Below are 20,822 nucleotides of genomic sequence, written 5' to 3' on the forward strand. Positions count from 1 at the left end.
ACCAGTTAGTGGCTAAAGCAGTAGGAGAAGCATAAAACAAACAACTATGCAATGCCCAAACGGAGCACAAAGGTGAAAACTGAATGAGATGCCCAACAGGGCCAACTGGACATATGCCCAAAATCAGGGAGGGTGCTGTGTCCCCCAATGAAGGCTCCAAGAAAGAGGGATTTTTGGTACTCACCGTAAAATCTATCGCTTCATTGGGGGACACAGGACCATGGGACGTCCCAAAGCAGTCCCCTGGGTGGGAGAACAGAAGATAGTCACAGACTAGGTCAGACTGCGGCAACTGCCGCCTGCAGGACCTTCCGTCCAAGACTGGCATCAGCCGAAGAATAAGTGTGGACCTTGTAAAACCTTGAAAAGCTGTGGAGTGAAGACCACGTTGCGGCCGAAGCCTGATGGCGGACCGCCCAAGAGGCCCCCACCGCCCTGGTGGAGTGAGCCCTTACTCCGGGAGGGGGAGGTTTGTCCGAGATGCGATATGCCTCCAAAATGGTCGAACGTATCCAACGGGCGATGGTTGACTTGGAAGCAGGAAGACCCTTGCGATGGCCCTTAGGGATGACAAAAAGGGCATCCGAGTGCCGAAGGGAGGTCGTTCTAGAAAGGTACACACGTAAAGCTCTGACCAGGTCCAGTTTGTGCAGGGACTTCTCCCGTGGATGCACTGGAGTCGGGCAAAAGGAAGGCAAAACAATGTCCTCATTAATGTGAAAAGCGGAAACCACCTTCGGCAAAAAGGAAGGCACTGGCCTGAGCACTACTTTGTCCTGATGGAATACCAGAAAAGGCGACCGACAAGAGAGGGCCACGAGTTCTGCAACCCTTCTAATAGAGGTAACAGCCACCAGAAAAGCAACCTTCCAGAAAAGAAGAGAGGCTGGAATGTCCTGAATGAGTTCAAACGGAGACTGTTGTAGGACGCTTAGGACCATATTAAGGTCCCATGGTTCCACTGGAGGGCAATAAGGAGGCGCCAGGTCGGCCACCCCTTGTAGAAACGTCTTGACCTGAGGACGGCTAGCTAAGTTACTTTGGAATAGAATGGACAAGGCCGAAACTTGCCCTTTGAGAGTGTTGAGAGAGAGTCCCGCCTCTAGGCCAGACTGAAGAAAAGCCAAAATGACTGGCAAAGAAAAAGACATAGGAGCCAGCTGATCCTGTTCGCAGTGATGAAAAAAGGCTCTCCAAGTTCTGTGGTATATGCGCGAGGTAGCGGGTTTTCTGGCGTTAATTAGGGTCTGAATGACATTGTCAGTAAAGGCCGCCCTCTTCAACACCGCAGCCTCAACGGCCATACCATTAAATTCAGAGAACGAGAACTCTGATGAAGAATAGGACCCTGAGAGAGGAGGTCCGGACGGTCTGGTAGTCTCCAGGGGGAGTCGACGAGCAGATTTTACCAGATCTGCGTACTAGACGCGTCTGGGTCAATCTGGGGCTACTAGGAGAACTGGTACTCCCTCAGTCTTGATCTTTTTGATGACTCGAGGGATCAAAGGTAGAGGTGGAAAGAGATAGGGCAGTTGGAACTGTGACCATGATATGACTAGCGCGTCCAGGGCGATTGCTAGCGGATCGTGGGACCGAGCTACAAAGGACAGAACCTTGTGGTTTAACCGGGACGCCATGAGGTCGACGTCCGGCGTGCCCCACCGTAAGTAGATTTGGTGAAACACCTCGGGATGGAGAGACCATTCTCCTGAGGCGAGGCCCTGCCGACTGAGGATGTCGGCCGCCCAATTGTCGACCCCTGAATGTGGATTGCTGAGATTGCTGGAACAGTCTTCTCGGTCCAAAGTAGCACTCTTGCCACCTCTTTTAAAAACGGGCTTGCTGCGCGTTCCTCCTTGATGGTTTATGTATGCCACGGCCGTGGCATTGTCCGATTGTACACGGACTGGGAACCCTGCCAGGATCTTCTGCCTGTGACGCAACGCCAGGTAAATCGCCCTTATCTCCAGAATGTCGATGGATAGGAAGACTTCGTGGGGACTTCACCGGCTCTGGACCGTGTGTTGCGGAAAAAAACTGCCCCCCAACCGATGAGACTGGCATCGGTCGTGACCACCTGCCAGCGAAGCGGAAGGAATGATCTCCCGGGTCTGAAGGAAGAAGGGCGGGACCACAAGGTTAGCGACCGTCTTACTTGACGAGGTAACCTGATGCGTTGATCTAGAGATGACGGATTCTTGTCCCAAGCTGAGAGAAGGGCTAGTTGAAGGGGCCGGGTATGGAACTGGGCAAACGGAACTGCCTCCATGGCTGCTACCATTTTTCCCAGGACACTCATGCATAGACGAAGGGAGTGAGGACTTGGATCGGAGAGGATGTGGATCCCCTGCTGTGGAGAGTTTATCTTTTCCCTCGGAAGGAGGACCCGGGCACGAGTCGTGTCGAATTGCATCCCTAGGAGGTTAAGCGTTGGGATGGGACCAGGGAGGATTTGTCTGTGCTGATCAGCCAGCCTTGTGATGCGCAGATTGGGATGTGAAGGTACGCATCCTGAATGTCCACTGAACATAGATATTCCTCGGTTTCCATCGAGGCTATTACCGACCTGAAGGACTCCATCCTGAAGTGTCGGATGCGTACATGTCGGTTTAGCGGTTTGAGGTCCAGAATCGGACGTAGTGAGCCGTCCTGTTTTGGGACGACAAAGAGGTTTGAGTAAAAACCAGAAAACCTTTCCAGAAAGGGAACCGGGACTATGACTCCTGAGCGCAGAAGGGAGGCGATGGCTTGAAGGAAACCGGGAAGCAGAGATGGTTGAGGAAGGGCAGGACCTGAGAAAACGCGATCGTGGGCTGGAGTTGAACTCGATCTTGTAGCCGGAAGTAACAATCTCCTTGACCCAGGCATCCTCTATTGCCAAGAGCCAAGAATCTCGGAACAGAAGGAGACGGCCACCCACCCTGGGAGAGGTCCCAGGTGGGAGTGACCCGTCATGCTGAGGAAAACCTGTTGGATCGTGATCCAGAGGACTTGGAGGAGCGACCCTTTGGGCGCCAGTTAGGTGTGGGCCTAAAGGAGGGCTTACGACTGTCCCGCCGTGCTAGAGTACGGTCCTGTTGAGAGGAGGGGTTTGGTTGAGAGAACTGACGAAAGGACCGGAACGGAAGGGGGCGTCTGCTAGGAAAAGGGCGTTTGGATCTGGGCTGGGGGAGAGAGGTGCTCTTCCCCCCAGTAGCATCAGAGATGATCTGGTCTAGCATGGATTCAAACAGCCTGGAGCCTTGAAAAGGAAGATTAGTTAGAGATCTTTTGGAAGAAGGGTCGGCACTCCAAGCCTTAAGCCAAAGAATTCTACATAAGGCAACGAGATTGCTGGAAACCCGGGCTGAGCATGCAGCGGAGTCGAGGGACTCCGTAAGTAGATATTTCCCTGTGTGGCCGATTTGATCTGCTAAGTCGGCCAGATCATCTGGGGAGGCCTCTGCTAGGATGCCTTGTTGAGCTGTTTGGCCCATGCGGACACCGCTTTTGATACCCAAGTTAAAGCAAAGGAAGAGCAAGGGGAGGTGCACACAGCCTCAAAGGCTGACTTAGTGAGGGCCTCAACCTGTCTATCCGTGGTATCCTTAAGGGAGGAACCGTCCGGAAGAGACAGTACCGTCTTGGCCGAAAGGCGAGAGACGGGAGGATCCACCGATGGGGACTCCGTCCATTTGCTGACAAGGTCACGGTTAAAGGGGTATAGGATGTTTAACTGTTTCTTTCCTGTAAAGCACTTTTCTGGATGCTCCCACTGCTTCTGAAAGACACTGTCAAATTCTGCATTGTTAGAAAAAGTGGGTGCGGGGCGCTTAATTTTTTTGAACGGAACTGAGTAGTCCTGAGAAGGGGTCTCGTCTTCTCCAACATGCAGAGTCTGATTGACGGCCGTAATAAGGCTGTCAATCATGTCCTGGATCCTTGAATACTGGTCTGAGTCGGAACCAGAGTCTGAATCCGATGCAGAGTTAGATTGCAGGGCGACCTCCGGGGAAGAGGTGTGAGACGCAGGGAGCATCTTGGTGTCTGGAGAGCTGGAGGATGAGCTTGTGTGAGTTCGTTTCTGAGAACGTGCCGTCAGTCTGCCCCTGTGAGGAGGAGGCAGGGGTGCTTGCGAATCGTCTGTGGGGACGTTCGGAGCACTGGTGGCCGTGGATAACATAGGCAAGCGTTCTGGCAAGCGTTCTAAGACCTCCACCAGAGATTGAGGACCTTGGTGAGGTCAGAGACAGACTGGGACATAGCAACAGCCCACTCCGGAGGGGAGGGAGTTCCTTTGTCCTGGGCGGCGGGGGGATACTGGGGTGCCAGCATGGCGGGAGGTTTGCAGGTCGAGCAGAAGGCTGTAGTGAGATCCGCGGGCCACTTAGTACCGCAAAGAGTACAGGCGTAGTATGTGAGAGGGACGGACTGAGAGCTCCCTGGGTTTGGGCATATGTGCCAGGCCAGGGATAATACAGAGGGAGAACGCCTGTGGTCAGGAAAGGGTGTGGGTCGTGTCAGGACAGAGCCTACCCGATCCTGCAGAGAAGCGGTCCCGTGTACCCCTGAAAGGCTCCGAAGGTGAGGCTGGAGCGGGTCACAGTCAAGTGCCGACGGAGTAGGGAGCTGCGTGCGCAGAGTGATGGCGTCGGTGTAGGGGAAGGAGCAGAGGACGCTGCCTTGATGACGGGGCACATCGAGGCTCCGATAGGCGGATGGAAAGGGGGGGCAGGCTTGAAAGACCCGCCGTTGATAGGTCCGCGGAAGGCTCGAGGGCGTGACTGAAGCGTCACTATGCTCCTCGGCCCTGGTTGGTGAAATAGCAGGGAGCATATAGCCGTTGGAGAGGGACCGCCCACCGGACACGCCCCCCAGATGGAGAAAAAAGCGCGGCAGATCTGCCGCGCATAATGGAAGAAGTAGGAGGAAGTGGCCCAGGGAAGCGCTGTTAAGCGCCATGTTTGGTGAGAGGAGGAGGGGGGCAGGTAACGCCGGGGGACTGGGACCTACAGCTGAGAGACAGTACCTCTCTAAGTGGGTCCAGCTGTCTCCGGCCGTCTCTCTGTCGTCTCTTCCTCTCTCCTTCTGAGGATGGTCTCAGGATCCCGTCCTGGCTAGGGGGGGGTCCTGTCTTTTCCTCCTTCCCGCACTGTCCGGTCCTGGACAGTGCAGGAGACTGTGTCAACCCCAGAAAACTGGGGGAAGGTCAACCGCAGGGACCACCGTCTCCCTCCCAGGCCGCTCCGAGGAGGGGGCTGGGGTGGGGAACAGGCTAGGGCTGGCCACCGAAATCACCCTGAGACACCCTAAGGTGACAGGGGATAAGTCCTGCCCAGCGGGTTCGAGAGTGGGCGATGTGGGGGTAGCCACACTGCTCTCTCGGTCGCTCGTGGGTTAACAGGGGACGCAGTGTTCCCTGTTAGCCTGAAGAGCTGTATCTGAAAGAGAAAAAAAAGCCTTAGTTACTTACCGGTAACGGGATTTTTCGGAGCCCATAACAGCACCACGTGAGAGAGAGGATCCGCCCATCAAGGACAGGAAACCTACAGGTTAAAAAGGGCGGCCCTCTCTTCCCGCCTCAGTTTAGTTAACAGAGCATGAGAGTACCGCCAAGGTTAGTTATAACAAAACATAATCACATTAAGTACATTACTTTTCATCAATTTCCCACAAGGGTGCACAAAAAGAAATCAAATCTACAGGAGTGCACAACACCAGTGAAGGGAGGGAATATAAAGGTGCTGTCATGGGCTCCGAAAAATCCCGTTACCGGTAAGTAACTAAGGCTTTATTCGGTCGTCCATGACAGCACCACGTGAGAGAATTACAGAGACGAAGGAAATTAGGGAGGGACCACAGCTTGAAGCACCCTTCTCCCAAAAGTGAGATCTGCAGAGCCACCCAGATCCAATCTATAGTGCCTATAGAAAGTAGAGGGAGAAGACCAAGTGGCAGCCTTACAAATCTCCTCAATGGAAAGCCCTGTCTTCTCCGCCCAGGAGGTTGACACCGCTCTGGTAGAATGCGCCCTCAATCCCTCCGGTATCTCTTTATCCCCTGAGGAGTATGCGAGGGAAATGGCCTCCTTGATCCATCTAGCGATTGTAGCCTTTGAGGCCTTACAACCCTTCCTAGCCCCCTGATAGCAAATAAATAGGGATTTATCCTTTCTAAAGCCATGTGATACTTCTAAGTACCTTAGTACGCACCTCCTAACGTCTAAAGTGTGAAGTCTCTCCTCTTTTTGATTTTTGGGCGGAAAGCAAAAAGTTGGGAGAACTATTTCCTGGGTTCTATGGAATCGAGTGGCCACTTTAGGAAGAAAGGCTGTATCAGCTTTTAATATAATCCTATCGTCCAGAATTTGCGTGAATGGAGGGCATATTGAAAGGGCCTGTAGGTCACTGACTCTCCTGGCTGAAGTTAGGGCTACTAACAGGACTGTCTTTAGGAAAATAATTTTGGGGGAGACTAAATCTAGTGGCTCAAAAGGAGGACTGGTCAAGGCATCTAAGACAAAATTCAAATCCCAGGGAGACATCTTTGCTTTGGTAATGGGTCTACACCTAAAGGAAGCTTTTATAAAACGGCCTCTCCAATAGTTATCTGCAATATTGGAAGAAAATAAAGCTCCCAACGCCGACACCTGTACTTTCAAGGTACTGGTAGTGAGACCTAATTCTAAGCCTCGCTGCAGAAATTCCAGAATTTTCCCAATAGGGCCCCCCCCCTCTCAAATTCCACGCCATCAAATGTTGACTCGGGGTTGGAGGATGGGAAAGTGGCCCTTGAGTGAGGAGGTCCGGAATCTCCAGAAGAACCCAGGGATCTGATATGGACATCTTCCGGAGACAAGGGAACCACGGTCTTTTGGGCCAAAAGGGACATATGAGTATCACTCTGGCCCGGTCTGCCCTGATCTTTCTTATCACCGCTGGGAGCAGGATCATGGGAGGGAAGGCATATGCCAGAGGAAATCTCCAGGGAACCATAAAGGCGTCCACTGCCAGGGGTCCTTCTCTGGGGTCTAAGGAACAAAAATTTTCCACTTTCCGATTGGCTCTTGTTGCGAATAAGTCCACAGTCGGAAGGCCCCACATTTCTACGATTCTGGAGAATATTTGTGTATTTAGGGACCACTCTCCTTCTTTTACAGAAGTACGGCTGAGGAAATCCGCTGTGATGTTTTCCTTGCCTTTTAGATGAGTAGCCGAAAGAGAGAGACAGTGATCTTCGGCTTTCAGCAGAAGTGCGTTCGCTACCCTCATCAAGTTTCTTGAGCAATATGCCCAGACTCTGAACCTTGCAATGCTTTGCCTATTTCTTCCCTTATTAAAGTTCTTAGGCCTAGGGAAAAATCTGGGGTCTCCTCCGATATCATTTTGCTGATACAAAGCTGACATAACCTTTTGCTATATGAATCAGGGAGTGGACAGCTGCATAAGGCACACTCTCTGTGCTTGGACTTCGAGGAACATTTCTTGCTCTAAAAGAAAGTCATAGATAGAAAGAAGGAGGAAACATTAGTAGAACTTTCACGAAGATTCCACTCACCCCACAGAACCTTTGGTACCGTAGAAGCAGAAGAATCCAGCATGCATGGCGAGGAATCACGCCGCACCGGACCGTCCTTCCTGCTCTTAGTGGTAGCTCTTCTAGTTGTACGACCAGACCCTAGCCGGGAATGACGCTGCGCCACTAGTTGTGAGGGCTCCCCAGAGGGCTGCTCCTGCAGCAGATATTGTTGCCTAGGTGACAGCTCCTGTGAATCTTCCATAGCTTACAATGTAAGAATGGGCTGGGAAGCACCTCTGTATGTTACCAGACCCTTTATACACTGGCCATACCGGTACCATGTGTGGGTGTGTATTTCCTTTTTTTTTTTTTTTTTTTTTTTACTCAGGAGGGCGTTACCTGCTCCTTGGTCTTCCTCCCCAGGTCCAGGTGGGATCCAGGTGGGCTACTCGCCGCCAGGTCCTCAATCCCCCGGCGTTCAGCTGCTCGCGCCAAAAATTTCAAACGAGCCCCGCCCCTTCCGGTGACGTCACAGGGCTTCTTGCCCGGCACACCGGAAGTCGCGTCAGAAGGTCGCGCCAGTCACGTGCGCCGCCGGCTCGACCTGGATCTCCTGCAAGCGGTAGCGGGGGGGGGGGGGGGAAGCGATGTCGCGCCTGCCGCAACGCTCACGGAGGCGTCCCCATGAGCCCTGCCGTGGCGTCTCCAGAGGACCGGCTCCAACCACCTGCTGTGGCCCTCTCTGGGACAGGAGTCCATCTTCTGCAGGTAAGCCTGCAAGGTCCCCCATCATGGACAGGAAACCTAAACTGAGGCGGGAAGAGAGGGCCGCCCTTTTTAACCTGTAGGTTTCCTGTCCTTGATGGGCGGATCCTCTCTCTCACGTGGTGCTGTCATGGACGACCGAATAAACAAAGGTTAATAAACACAACAGGGTTGGATCTGTGAAGATCCAGGTCTACCTCCTACAGACACTAAGCTTAAACTGGTGAGCTTGGTGCCTGTAGGCGAGTGCATACTGCGGAGGAGGAGCTATTTTCCTTTTTTTTTGCCTAGTGTCAACAGCATACACCCGTGGTCCTGTGTCCCCCAATGAAGCGATAGAGAAAAAGGTATAATAGAAACAAGTCACCAATTCTGCATTTATCACCCACTCCTGGTTTTGACTCCCACTCCCGAGAAAAAAATACTGACCAATACCGATAGTGGGGCCATGGCCTTACGGGGAGAGTTTGAGGGAATTTATCATTCCCCAAAATTGTTTTGATGAATTTTGCAAGTTTTTTTTTTTTTCTTGAAGCATTTTTTGCACCTGGCATTTTTCAAAACTTCAGGATAAAAAAAACAAAAAAAAACCTTTTCATATGAATAGCAGAATGGATTTCCAGGTAGAAATAAATAGGAAAGTATTTCCAAACATTTTTAGAAGGTTGTATTGGCAAAGGTTAAAGGGGTTTTCCCACGGACGAAAGTTGATTTTAATCAACAGATCTTCGAATAATAACTTCCACAATTGAATTTATTTAAATAAAATGTTCCCGTGCTGAGATAATCTTATAAATGTGCTGTATACTGTGTAATGGCTGTGTCTGACCGTGCAGGAATATAATCTGATCATACCACATCTCCTGGGCAGGGGAGGAAGCAAAAGATTATACAGACATTACAGCAGGGGATCACAGCTGATTCTTTTTGTGAGGTAAAACCTTTCACTGCCTGTTTTTAAACAATGCTTTACCTCACGAAAAGAATCAGCTGTGATCTTGTGCTGTAATGTCTGTATACTCTTTTGCTTCCTCCCCTGCCCAGGAGATGTAGTATGATCAGACCATGTTCCTGCACGGTCAGACACAGTCATTACACAGTACACAGCAGGGGCACATTTATAAGATTATCTCCGCACAGGGACATTTTATTTTAATACATTCAATTGTGAAAGTTATTATTCCAAGATCTATTGATTAAAATCATCTTTTGTTCATGGGAAAACCCCTTTAACCCCTTAAGCCCCGCGGGTGGTTTGCACGTTAATGACCGGGCCAATTTTTACAATTCTGACCACTGTCACTTTATGAGGTAATTACGCTTCAACGGATCCCCCTGATTCTGAGAATGTTTTTTTTTTCACTTTTTCATTTTTACGAATCAATTTGTGAAGCACCTGGGGGTTCCAAGTGCTCACTATGCATCTAGATAGGTGCCTTGGGGGGTCTAGTTTCCAAAATGGGGTCACTTGTGGGGGAGCTCCAATGTTTGGGCACACAGGGGCTCTCCAAACGCAACATGGCGTCCGCTAACAATTTGAGCCGATTTTCCATTCAATTTATTAGCGGACACCATGTCGCGTTTGGAGAGCCCGTGATGTGCCTAAACAGTGGAGCTCCCCCACAAGTGTCCCCATTTTGGAAACTATACCCCTCAAGGATTTTATTAAGGTGTATAGTGAACATTTTGAACCCAGAGGTACGGCACAGAATTTGTTTACATTAGGTCATCATATTGAATAAGTTGTCATTATTCTTGAGCGCAAGTGCTCGCTACTTGAGTTTGCATCGGGTACTCAGGTATGCACCATGTACAGCGTGTGCTCGAGTGACATGTTCGAGTCCCTGCTCCGCATGTTTCATGGTTATTAGACACCCCAAAAAAAACATGCGGGGATCGCTCGTGCATGGCAGGCAATCCCCGTAAAGTTTTTTGGCCGCGAAGCATATGGGGCAGAGACTCGAGCATGTCACTCAAATACCCACGATACTCAATGCATACCAGAGCACCCGATGCAAACTCAAGTAGCGAGCACTTGCTCTCAACACTAGTCGCCATATCGTCATCTTTTTTTCTTACTTTTGAAAAAAATCCCAACCCCAACCCTAGCCCCAGCACAACCCTAGCCCCAGCACAACCCTAGCCCCAAACCCAGCCCTAACCCTAGCCCAATCCTAACCCAAGAGTTTATTTTTGACGCCGTTCCTTGTGCGGTATAAGTGATTAGACGACTTTATTCTTCGGGTCGGTGTGATTACAGCAATGCCAGAATCATATGGGGTTTTTATGACTGACAGCTGTCACGCACTAAAAGACGCATTTTTTGTAAAATCTAGTTTTTGCATCGCCATATTTTGAGAGCTATAATTTTTCCAGATTTTGGCAGACAGTCATGTGACGGCTCGTTTTTTGCGGGATGACTTGACGTTGTTATTGGTGCCATTTTCAGGCACATGACATTTTTTGATCGCTTTCTATTCCGATTTTTGGGAGGCAGAATAAACAAAAACCAACAATTCAGGAATTGTTTCTTTTTTTATTATTATTCTGTTCCGCGTGTGGTAAAATTGATGAGGTAGCTTTATTCTTCGGGTCAGTACGTTTACAGCGGTACCACATTTGTATCATTTTTCTATGTTTTGGCGCTTATACACAATAAAAGCTATTTTATAGAAAAAAATATTTTTTAGTATCGCTTTATTCTGAGAGCTATAACTTTTATTTTTCGGCTGATGGAGCTGTGTGGCGGCTTTTTGCGGGACGAGATGACGTTTTCAGCAGTATCATTTTTATTTATATGCGTCTTTTTGATCGCGTGTTATTCCACTTTTTGTTTGGCGGTATGGTGATAAAGCATTGTTTTTTGCTTCGTTTTTTTTTTTTTTTTTTTTTTTACCGTGTTCACTGAAGGGGTTAACTAGTGGGACAGTTTTATAGGTCAGGTTGTTCCGGACGCGGCGATACCAAATATGTGTACTTTTATTGTTTTTTTTTTATTTTTTTTATAATAATATTTATTGATGGGTACATTATATTTTTATTTTTGGTGTATTATTTTTTTTATTTTTTTTATAATATTTTTGCACATTTTTTTTTTTTTTCCCCACTTTCACACAGTTTATACACTTTATTACTTTGTCCCACTCTGGGACTTTCACTTTTTTTTTTCTGATCGCCTGCATGGCACAGGAATGGAGCACCATCCCTATGCCATGAAGGCTGTCAGAAGTGCACAGTGTGAAGATTGCTTGGAGATGCACTGCGCATGTCCAAGCAATCTTCCTGCTCTCTGGTGACCCGGATGTTGTCATGACGACATCGGGTCGTCATGGCAACACCCGGGAAGCCTTTGCAGACTGCGCTGGAAGAGGAGGTGAGTATCGCCGATCACCTCCCCTTGCCCCCGCAATGCCGCGATCGACTTCGATCGCAGCATCGCGGGGGTTAATGTGCTGGGAGCGGTGCAGGACCGCTCCCTGCACATAGTACCGGGTGTCAGCTGTGACAATCAGCTGACACCCGGCGGCGATCGCGCCCGCACAGCCTGTGTGCGCGTGCGATCGCGATGACGTACTAATACGGGTCTGGCTCTTAAGTCCCAGGGCACAGACGCGTATTAGTACGTCAGATGTTAAGGGGTTAAAGGGGTTGTGTCACCATAAAGAATACAGTTAACCAACCATAAAAAGTGGAAATGTATAGTTTTGTAATTTATAGTGATTAAAAATTAGGCTTCATCCAAAAGAAACCAAGATTTTATTTTTTGGATTTAGCTTTCTGTCGCCCCCTGGCATTACTCCATTACAACCTGGCAGTGGGTGATCAGCTGGTCGAGTTTGTTCAGTTCCAATCATAAGTGCAGAGGCAACCCCACCCTCAGCGTGCATCCTCTGTCAAAAGTCTGACTGTGCAGGCTCCCTGCTGTAAGCACAGAGCATGTCTGTTTGTGATTCACCCCCTCCCCCTGCACTCACACAGCTGACCTGTGAGATTGTCTGCTTGACAGACCTGTAAGTGTGGAAGCGTCTCTCTGCTTTCTGAGTCGGGAACGGAGAGTATGTATGAGTTATACATGCTCTTGGCTCCTGGGCCATGCCCATCTAGTAATGTGGCTCCATAAAAGTGCCTACTGGCCAGCAGTATGTATAACTCATACATACCCTCTGGTCCCTGCTCAGAAACCGGAAAATGGGGGGATTCATAAGTCTACAGTCACACAGAGTGACTACAGACTTATGAGTTTGGACTGGACAACCCCTTTAAAGGAAGGCAGAAAACTTTGCCAAAACGTACACAGACAAATCATGATCCTGGGAAAATGTTCTAAAGACAGATGAAACCGAAGTAGAGCTTTTTGGCAATATGTATACATGAACAGATTAGAGAAAAGAAACATGGTGGAGGATGCATAATATTTAGGGCTACTTTGCTGCCTTTGACATTGAAGGTCATGAACTTGATACAGGAACAATAAAATCAGAGGTTTATCAGATTTTTAAAGAAAAAGGTACTCACAAATTTAAGAAAACCCAGTTGAGTCAAACAAAAATGGGCCCTAGAGCAGTATAACGACCAAAAGCAATGCACACATCTAATAATATACAAGAATGGTTAAGAAGGAATAAAAATTGAAAGATTTAAACTGATCAGCAGAGTCCTGATCTCAATCCAATACATGCTACTGGGAAAGGGAACCCTGCAAACATTCAGGAGATGGACAGAATGGTAGTGGAAGACTACCCGCAGACAGGTTCAAGATGGAAACAAAAACGGATGGAGGCCATCATTAGTAACAAATGCTTTCCAACCAAGAATTAGGGAAGAGAGCCGTTAATCCTGTCCATGTCGTATTTTTTTTTTTTTTTTTTTAAATGACTGCATTTACGGTGAATGTTTAACCTCTACTCCACAAGTGGAAATCCAACTCAAATTTATATGAAAGCAGAATATTAATGATATTTCACTAATAAAATCAACTCCAAATTTGAAAAAGAAAACTATGAAAATTTAGAGGCTACGGTTTCTACGTACAGAAAAATTCATGAATAGTCATAAACATACCTTCAAACAATGATTTTGGGATAATATTCCTCTATCACAACTCTGTTTTACTATCTGCAGGAAATCTGTCCTCTTGCTAAAATGCATGATCTATTTTGCTTACCCGCAAATGGTGGAGGAGGCCCTCCGGGTCCAGTAGGTCCAGGAAATCTGTCACCAGGACCTGAAGTTGGGAACCGACCCCTGCCTCTGCCACCAGGTGGAAAAGGTAATCGGGCATTGATGCCGGGCGGGCCAGCCTTTCCTTCGCCAGACATTTGACCAGCCTGTGTAGCTGCAACAATTAAAATACAACAAAAAGTATCCATACTTCAAAACATGGAATGCACAGTGACTTGCGAAAGTATTCACCACCCTTTGGCTTTTTACCTTTTTTTAAATTTATGGGATCAAAATAACTAAAAATTGTCATGTGCATTATGTATTCACCCCTTTTGCGAGGAGGCCCCTAAATTTCTGGTGCCAGCAATTACCTTCATAAGTCACATGCTTAGTGAAAGGAAGCCCACCTGTGTGCAATCTAAGTGTCACATGGTCTGTCAGTATATGCACACCTTTTCTGAAAGGCCACAGAGGCTGCAACACCATTAAGCATGAGGCACCACTAACCAAACAACACCATGAAGACCAAGAAGATCTCCAAACAAGTCAGGGACAAAGTTGTTGAGAAGTACAAGTCAGGGTTGGTTTATAAAAAAAATCCCAATCTCTGATGATCCCCCGGAGCACCATCAAATCCATTATCATCAAATGAACATGGTACCATAGCAAACCTGCCAGGTTGGCATGTTGTTTACATGAGCTGATGCAAACCCAAACCCTCAAAACGAAAAAACAACAAAAAAAACCGTGAAATTCCAAGTTGTGAGGTAGCAAAACAAAAAAAAGCCAAGGGGGAGGGGGTTGGTGAATACTTTCGCAAGCAACTGTATTAACAATAATAAAATGTAGACCCTGTCATCATATGTATAAATCTTGGTTAGGCTCTATTCACACGTGCATTATGCAATTCAGTTTCTGCGTTTCCTTCTAGGAAAAGGAAAATGAAAATCATGTTAACCCCTTCATGACTGGATCAGAATCAGGAGCTGAACCTGCTTCATACATGCATATGCCAACTGAAACACCAGCCTTTAAATGACTATACTGCTGTTACATGTGCACATGATATCAAAATATAATTTATCCCCACATGGCATCAATAAAAAATAAGAATGCCCAGTGAAGAAGTGGTAACATAGGACACATTCAGCTGTGAGACGTGCAAGGCTGGTGGTAACGGCTGACTAAGTTCTGCATCACTACCACCTTGGGCATGCGCAGTGCACCGATGAACCCGAAAACAACCGGCTTATTGAGCATCATCAGGGAGGCAGAGATTTGCAAGAGCTCTTGCAAATTATATTACACGTGCCCACAGAGGTGTGATGATTAATGGGATGATTTATCTCGAGGAAACAAAATCCCCATAAGTAACTCATTATCACCACTGCAGTTATAAAATAAATTTTTGCCATATACAGAAATCAATAGGACAATAAAATGGTCTTGCTAGAAAGGGTACAAAAGTAGCATTAAATACATGATTGCATTTTGGAGGACATTGGAAAGCCTTGAAAGGTTCCCTTTAATGGCTTTGGTCTCACAACTGGTTTTAAACTCAGACCAGCCTGCAAAAAAAAGCATGGCCAACCAAAGCCTGCCAGTAAGGCTTTGAGCAGTGGGGATGATTTGTGTAACTTAATATACTGTAGAAGCGAGGATACTTACTTTTTCTTGACTGCATTTCAAATTGACTGAGGAATTGCTTATTGCAGGGGGTAACAGCAGGATTCTGCCCATGTAGTTCTCTCTTAGGCAACAAATCCATAAGCTTCTTTGATGAAGACTCTGAACCAACACAAATCAGTGCAAACCTTTATGAGCAGATTGAGGAAAAAAAACAAAGTATTACTATGCATAATAACATCCACAAAGAAACACTATTAATTAGAATAATGGACTAGTAAAGGGAAGTATACTGCATTTTATTTATTTTTCTTATTTAAAATCTTAAGCTACAAAAGTCTACAGTCACTCTACAAATCTGCAGACTTATGAATCCTGACATCACAAGCAGTACGCGGTGAGGACTCTATGATGCTGTTGCCAGTGTAGCCTGAGAAGTGTAATGTTGGCACAATTCACCAAACAATGTCATTGCCAAATTTAGGAATCTTTATCTAGAGCTGAAAATTACATTCCTTATTAATTTTCATCTCTTTGTTCATTTTAATAGAATATTTAAACTCACCCTTTTGACTGGCCATTTGCACGATTTTCATAAAATTTTATTTCCAAAATATCAGTAACACCCAGAGAGTGAACAGCATCAGTCAAGTCTTCATCTGTTGTCCACTAGAAACCGGAAAAAGCACAAAACTTAAGATTCAAGTAGAACTAAACTGCAAATGTAAAAGGTGCACACACACACACACACACACACACACACACACACACACAATAGCTGGAGGCTGAACACCCATTTGGCTAACCCCCTAATATATATGCAAGCTCAGGTTGGCCAAGTAAGAGAGCAGCATAAGAAAACACCTCTAGCAGCAATTTATTTCCCCTGAGAATCAAAAATAAGGGGAAAGTTTAAAGTCAAACTACCAGACCCTCATGTCCCCTGACAGTTTGTCAGCAGACATTCGGGAGGTCCCCTATTTACATCAGATGGCGGGCCAGTCCAGATGAATTGGTAAATTTAGATAACTTTAATGTGTATGGGGCCTTAAAGGGAATCCGTTCATCTAACTCATGCTGCCCAAACCATGGGAAGCACAAGTCAGAGTTTTAGGTGCACGATTGCAGCCAGGCATGTTATTCTGAAACACTCTGCCGTTTCAAAGAAAATATACTTTAACCCCTTAAGCCCCGGAGCATTTTCCATTTTTGCTCCCCTTGTTCTCAGAGCCATAGTGTTTTTATTTTTTGGTCAATATGGCCATGTGAGGGCTTATTTTTTGCGGGACGAGTTGTACTTTTCAACGCCATTACTAGTTTTACCATATCCTGTACGGGAAAACGGGAAAAAAATTCCAAGTGCGGTAAAATTGCAAAACAAGTGCAATACCACAGTTGTTTTTTATTTATTTTTTTTACCACGTTCACTGAATGCTAAAACTTGACTTGCCCTTCTTATTCTACAGGTCATTACGAGTTCATAGACACCAAACATGTATAGGTTCTTTTATATTTAAGTGGTGAAAAAAAATTCCAAAATTTGGTAAAAAAAAAAAAAATTAGCGCCATTTTCTAAGACCCGTAGCGTCTCCATTTTTCGTGATCTGGGGCTGGTTGATGGCTTATTTTTTGCGCACCGGGCTGACTTTTATTGATAACATTTGGGGTAGATCCGATGTTTTGATCGCCCGTTATTGCATTTTATTGCAATTTTGCGGCGACCAAAAAAGGTAATTCTGGCGTTTAGAATTTTTTTCTCATTACGCCGTTTACCGATCGGATTAATTCTTTTTTTTTATATTGATAGATCGGGCGATTTTGAACGCGGCGATACCAAATATGGGTATGTAGGTTTTTTATATATGTATATATGTATGTGTATATATATATATATATATATATATATATATATATATATATATATATATATATATATATATATATATATATGTATGTGTATATATATATATATATATATATATATATATATATATATGTATGTATGTATATATATATATATATGTTTTGTTTTTGTTTTTTTGAATGGGGCGAAAGGGGGGTGATTTAAACTTTTATATTTTTTTTATATTTTTAAAAACTTTTTTTTTTTACTTTTTGCGTGCTTCAATAGTCTCCATAGGAGACTAGAAACAGCAACTGTCCGATCGCCTCTGCTACATACAGGGGACGAGCAGGTCCCCTGCATGCAGCAGAAATGGTCCTGTGCTATGAGCGCCGACCACTAGGTGGCGCTCATAGCGACAAGATCATGACAACCACAGAAGTCTGCTGCAGACCCTGGGCTGTCATGCCCACCCATCGGTGACCCGCGATCACGTGACGGGGTCGCCGGTGGGCGGGGCTTATGACGCGCCACCCGGAAGCGCGCGTTAAATGCCACTGTCGGAGATTGACAGCGGCATTCAACATGTTAACAGCCGTGGGTGGATCGCGATTCCACCCGGGGCTGTTGCGGGCACATGTCAGCTGTAAATCAGCTGACATGTGCTCGGTTCAGTGAGGGCTCAGCGCAGCAGCCCTCACTGAACGGGCAGTACGCAAATATGTGTACTAATACGGCACCGGTAGTTAAGGGGTTAAAGATCCAGCTGAGAGGTATAGACAGATACAAGATTAGTAAGGGTATGTGCACACAATGTCTCACCGACTGTGGCCCCCGACGCTGCCGGCGGCTTCCGCTCAATATGCTAATGTACAGAGTTGTTTTTTTTTATTCACATGCGGACTTTCCTCAGAGGTTAGTTCTAAGGGGAAAGCCAACATGCGGACCCGCCGGAGAGATTTACATGCTGCGGTCTGGAAAGACGCACTGCATATCAGTTTCTGCGGGTGTTTCTACAAATCTCATCCACTATGCTGCACCATCTGGCTGCTGCAAGTGAGCTGTGTCCAATCCACAGCAAATACGGATAGTGTGCACATACCCTAAGAGAGTGAGAGAGATATTTCAGGTACATTTGGCAACGCTGGATAAAGCTAACTGGAGATTGAGGTGGACTAGGCCAATCTCCAGCTATGGTTCCCAGCCAGATCTTTAAAGTACTTTTTTTTTTTCATAGGTCGGAACTGGGGTGGGAAGACAACATGACCCCTAATGACAAAATAATTGAAGGCAAGCAGCTACCCATTTAATTGAACTTCATGATCAGCACTGGCTTCATTGCAAATCTTGGAAGGGGAGCAGATGCTTAGCCAGGAATCAGCGATAAGTTCAAGACATACTGTACTCTCACTTGAGAAAATGGCGTTCTGTAGGATATTTCGTTATAAAAAGGTGAGATTTCAATATACAGGGTGGGCCATTTATATGGATACACCTAAATAAAATGGGAATGGTTGGTGATATCAACTTCCTGTTTGTCACCGGTAGTCAGACAGCTTTAGGTACAAAATATTTCACATTTTACTTATATAGGAAATGATGTATATAATATTTGCACAGTGGTGTTACACAGAATTTGGATATGTACATTTATGTACTTGCACCTGCTTACTCATTTGGTACTAGAGTTAGTGCTGACCAACTTAACAATATACAGCATTTTCCCTTTATTTTCTGCATCGTGCATGGAGAGAGTGGCTACCTCCAAGGCCTTGTACCCTATACAACCATCTCTCTGTTTTTAATAGCAAAGTTTATCTGAATGTCAAGATCTAAGCACAGAGGAGAGTTATTAGTTTAGGGTCGCATCAGAAATAGTTTTGTCATTAGTAGCAGTTGGGCTCACACACTTTGATCACGAACCTCACTTTTTTACATGTGTACCAAAAGTGAAATTCATATATTTAACAATTGCAGGGTGCTGTTGCTTGGAGTTTGTAGTCCAGAAGAAGCTCACCAGAAAAAAACGCTATTAACCTGCAGATATGGGGTTAAACTGCAGGTTAATAGCGTTATTAACCTGCGCTTGCACTTAGCTGAACGCTGGGGAGAGATAATTAGCTTTATTTACCCAGCAGTGATCCAGTTTAAGTCATGGGGGTGGAGCCAGCTCAATCACCAAGTGGCAGCTGTAACCAGGCAGGGCCAGTGTCAGTCAGTGCCGGGGGGCATGGTTAAAGCTGCTGCTCTGTATACTCAGAGAAGTGACTGAGATATGCTAAGCGCGGGCAGGTCAATAATGGCATTAACATGCAGATTAACCCAATATCTGCACGTTCACATTTTTCTGGTGACCGGTTCCCTTTAAACACAAACTTGTACTTCCATCGAGGCTGAAAAAGAATTCGAAAAGTCATTGCTCATGAGAAACACACTCACCCATGTTAGATTTCCAATATACAGAGCAATTCTTTTTCCTGGATAAGTAAATACAATATTGGGTGCTGACCCTTTCACTACATCATCAGAGACAGATGCTGCAAGGTTGTCCATATAGTCTCGATCTTCAGGAGCGTCTCCATTATTTGCAGAAGGGGAGATGACATCTTCATACAGCTCAATCTGCTCATGTGCCCCATATTCTGCTTCCTACAAGGAAAGAGTACTTACATTTAGAGTGAATTAGAGGCTTGGTAGATTTACACAATTAAAATATATTGGACAGTGAAAGCAATAAAAAAAACAAATGATCAAAAGAAAAAAAGGAATTGAACTAGCTCCCCCATTACTAGGCTAGGCTTAATGCAGGGATTAAAGGGTTATTCTCATTATTATAAATAGGTAAAATTGCAAAGTGCTTGTAAAAACAAGCCACTATGCAATTTAGTGGTTATTAAACAAATCTGTTCTCAGGAAGTGAAGTTACCGGCCACAACAGCGGTGGCCAGTCTCTAAGACAAGGAGCCAGGGCTAAGGCTAGGCACACATTGTGTTTGTAGCTATTGTTGGCTGTATATACTCAGGAGGCATGTGCCTGACAGTGGACACCGTCAGGATGGGTGACAAGGCATTCGTCCATTCGAGACCCATTACAAATATATATGTATACCGCAGGATTTACATTTCTTTCCAGTGGCACTCTGTAATGTAGGAAAGCAGTACGCTATGCTTACCTGTACAGTTCAACAAAATGGTACGAAGACACATACCTGCCAGATCTTGGCCGAAATAACGTTCTTTAACCTTTGTATGGTGAATGGGGGCCTATGGCACTGGCAATATTCCATTACGCTTTGGGAAAAGCTCCTGAACGATACAGTAGGCTAGGTACACAGACGCGGTGTGCACTTAGCCTTACAAGCTCTTTACTTTAGTAAGTCAATCACTGTTTTGAAGCTAGCCAGATCACTGAAGAGCACTGCTAGGGTATGTGCACAGTTTTTTGAGGTGTTCAAAAATCAGTTTTCTAATGGAAATTGAAACATGGATAAAAGTTTCCCAAAGTGCCAATCGTAGCAGTTCCCAATGGATGAACTACCGATCATCAGGTGATAAAGGGATTGTCCAGTTAAAACAAGGTAAGAATTTGTAACCACATAAAAAAAAAAAAAAGACGACAAATCTATACATTTCAATCTATTATTTAGCAGCGTCAACCCAGAAGGGCAAATCCATCTCCATGATGCATAAGCGAATTTTCCTCCAGCGAAGACAGGAAATTTCTTCCCGAGTAAGTGTGTATCTCCAAGGGTTGCATCTACACCTGGATTTCCAAAGGGAGAATCGGAACCAAAATACCCAACATTAACAGTTAAAGCACAGGAGGATTTCACTTAAAAAAAAAAATTGCATATTTCACAATTTCCACTGCCAACGCAAAAATCGGAGGTAACATCAATCGCAAGAAAGGCACGCTGACACCCTTTGA

At 46.0% G+C, this 20,822-nt stretch overlaps 1 protein-coding gene across 4 annotated transcripts in view; it reads right to left on the reverse strand.

Moving 5' to 3' along the window:
- CPSF6 (cleavage and polyadenylation specific factor 6) overlaps positions 1-20,822 on the reverse strand; it is a 42,072-nt gene that overhangs the window by 18,377 nt on the left and 2,873 nt on the right. For 2 of the 4 annotated variants that reach the window (XM_073651759.1, XM_073651761.1), the window contains exons 2-5: positions 19,334-19,543; positions 15,617-15,720; positions 15,094-15,239; positions 13,427-13,597 (exon numbers count right to left, since the gene is read on the reverse strand). In XM_073651759.1, coding sequence (XP_073507860.1) covers positions 13,427-13,597; positions 15,094-15,239; positions 15,617-15,720; positions 19,334-19,543 — 631 coding nt within the window. Of the gene's footprint in view, positions 1-13,426; positions 13,601-15,093; positions 15,240-15,616; positions 15,721-19,333; positions 19,544-20,822 lie in introns of all 4 variants that reach the window. The other 2 variants (XM_073651757.1, XM_073651758.1) reach the window with 1 other exon arrangement.

The sequence above is a fragment of the Phyllobates terribilis genome, unplaced genomic scaffold (assembly GCF_046119375.1).
Source record: "Phyllobates terribilis strain yellow unplaced genomic scaffold, ASM4611937v1 Scaffold_11__3_contigs__length_659146591, whole genome shotgun sequence".
Lineage (NCBI taxonomy): Eukaryota > Metazoa > Chordata > Amphibia > Anura > Dendrobatidae > Phyllobates > Phyllobates terribilis.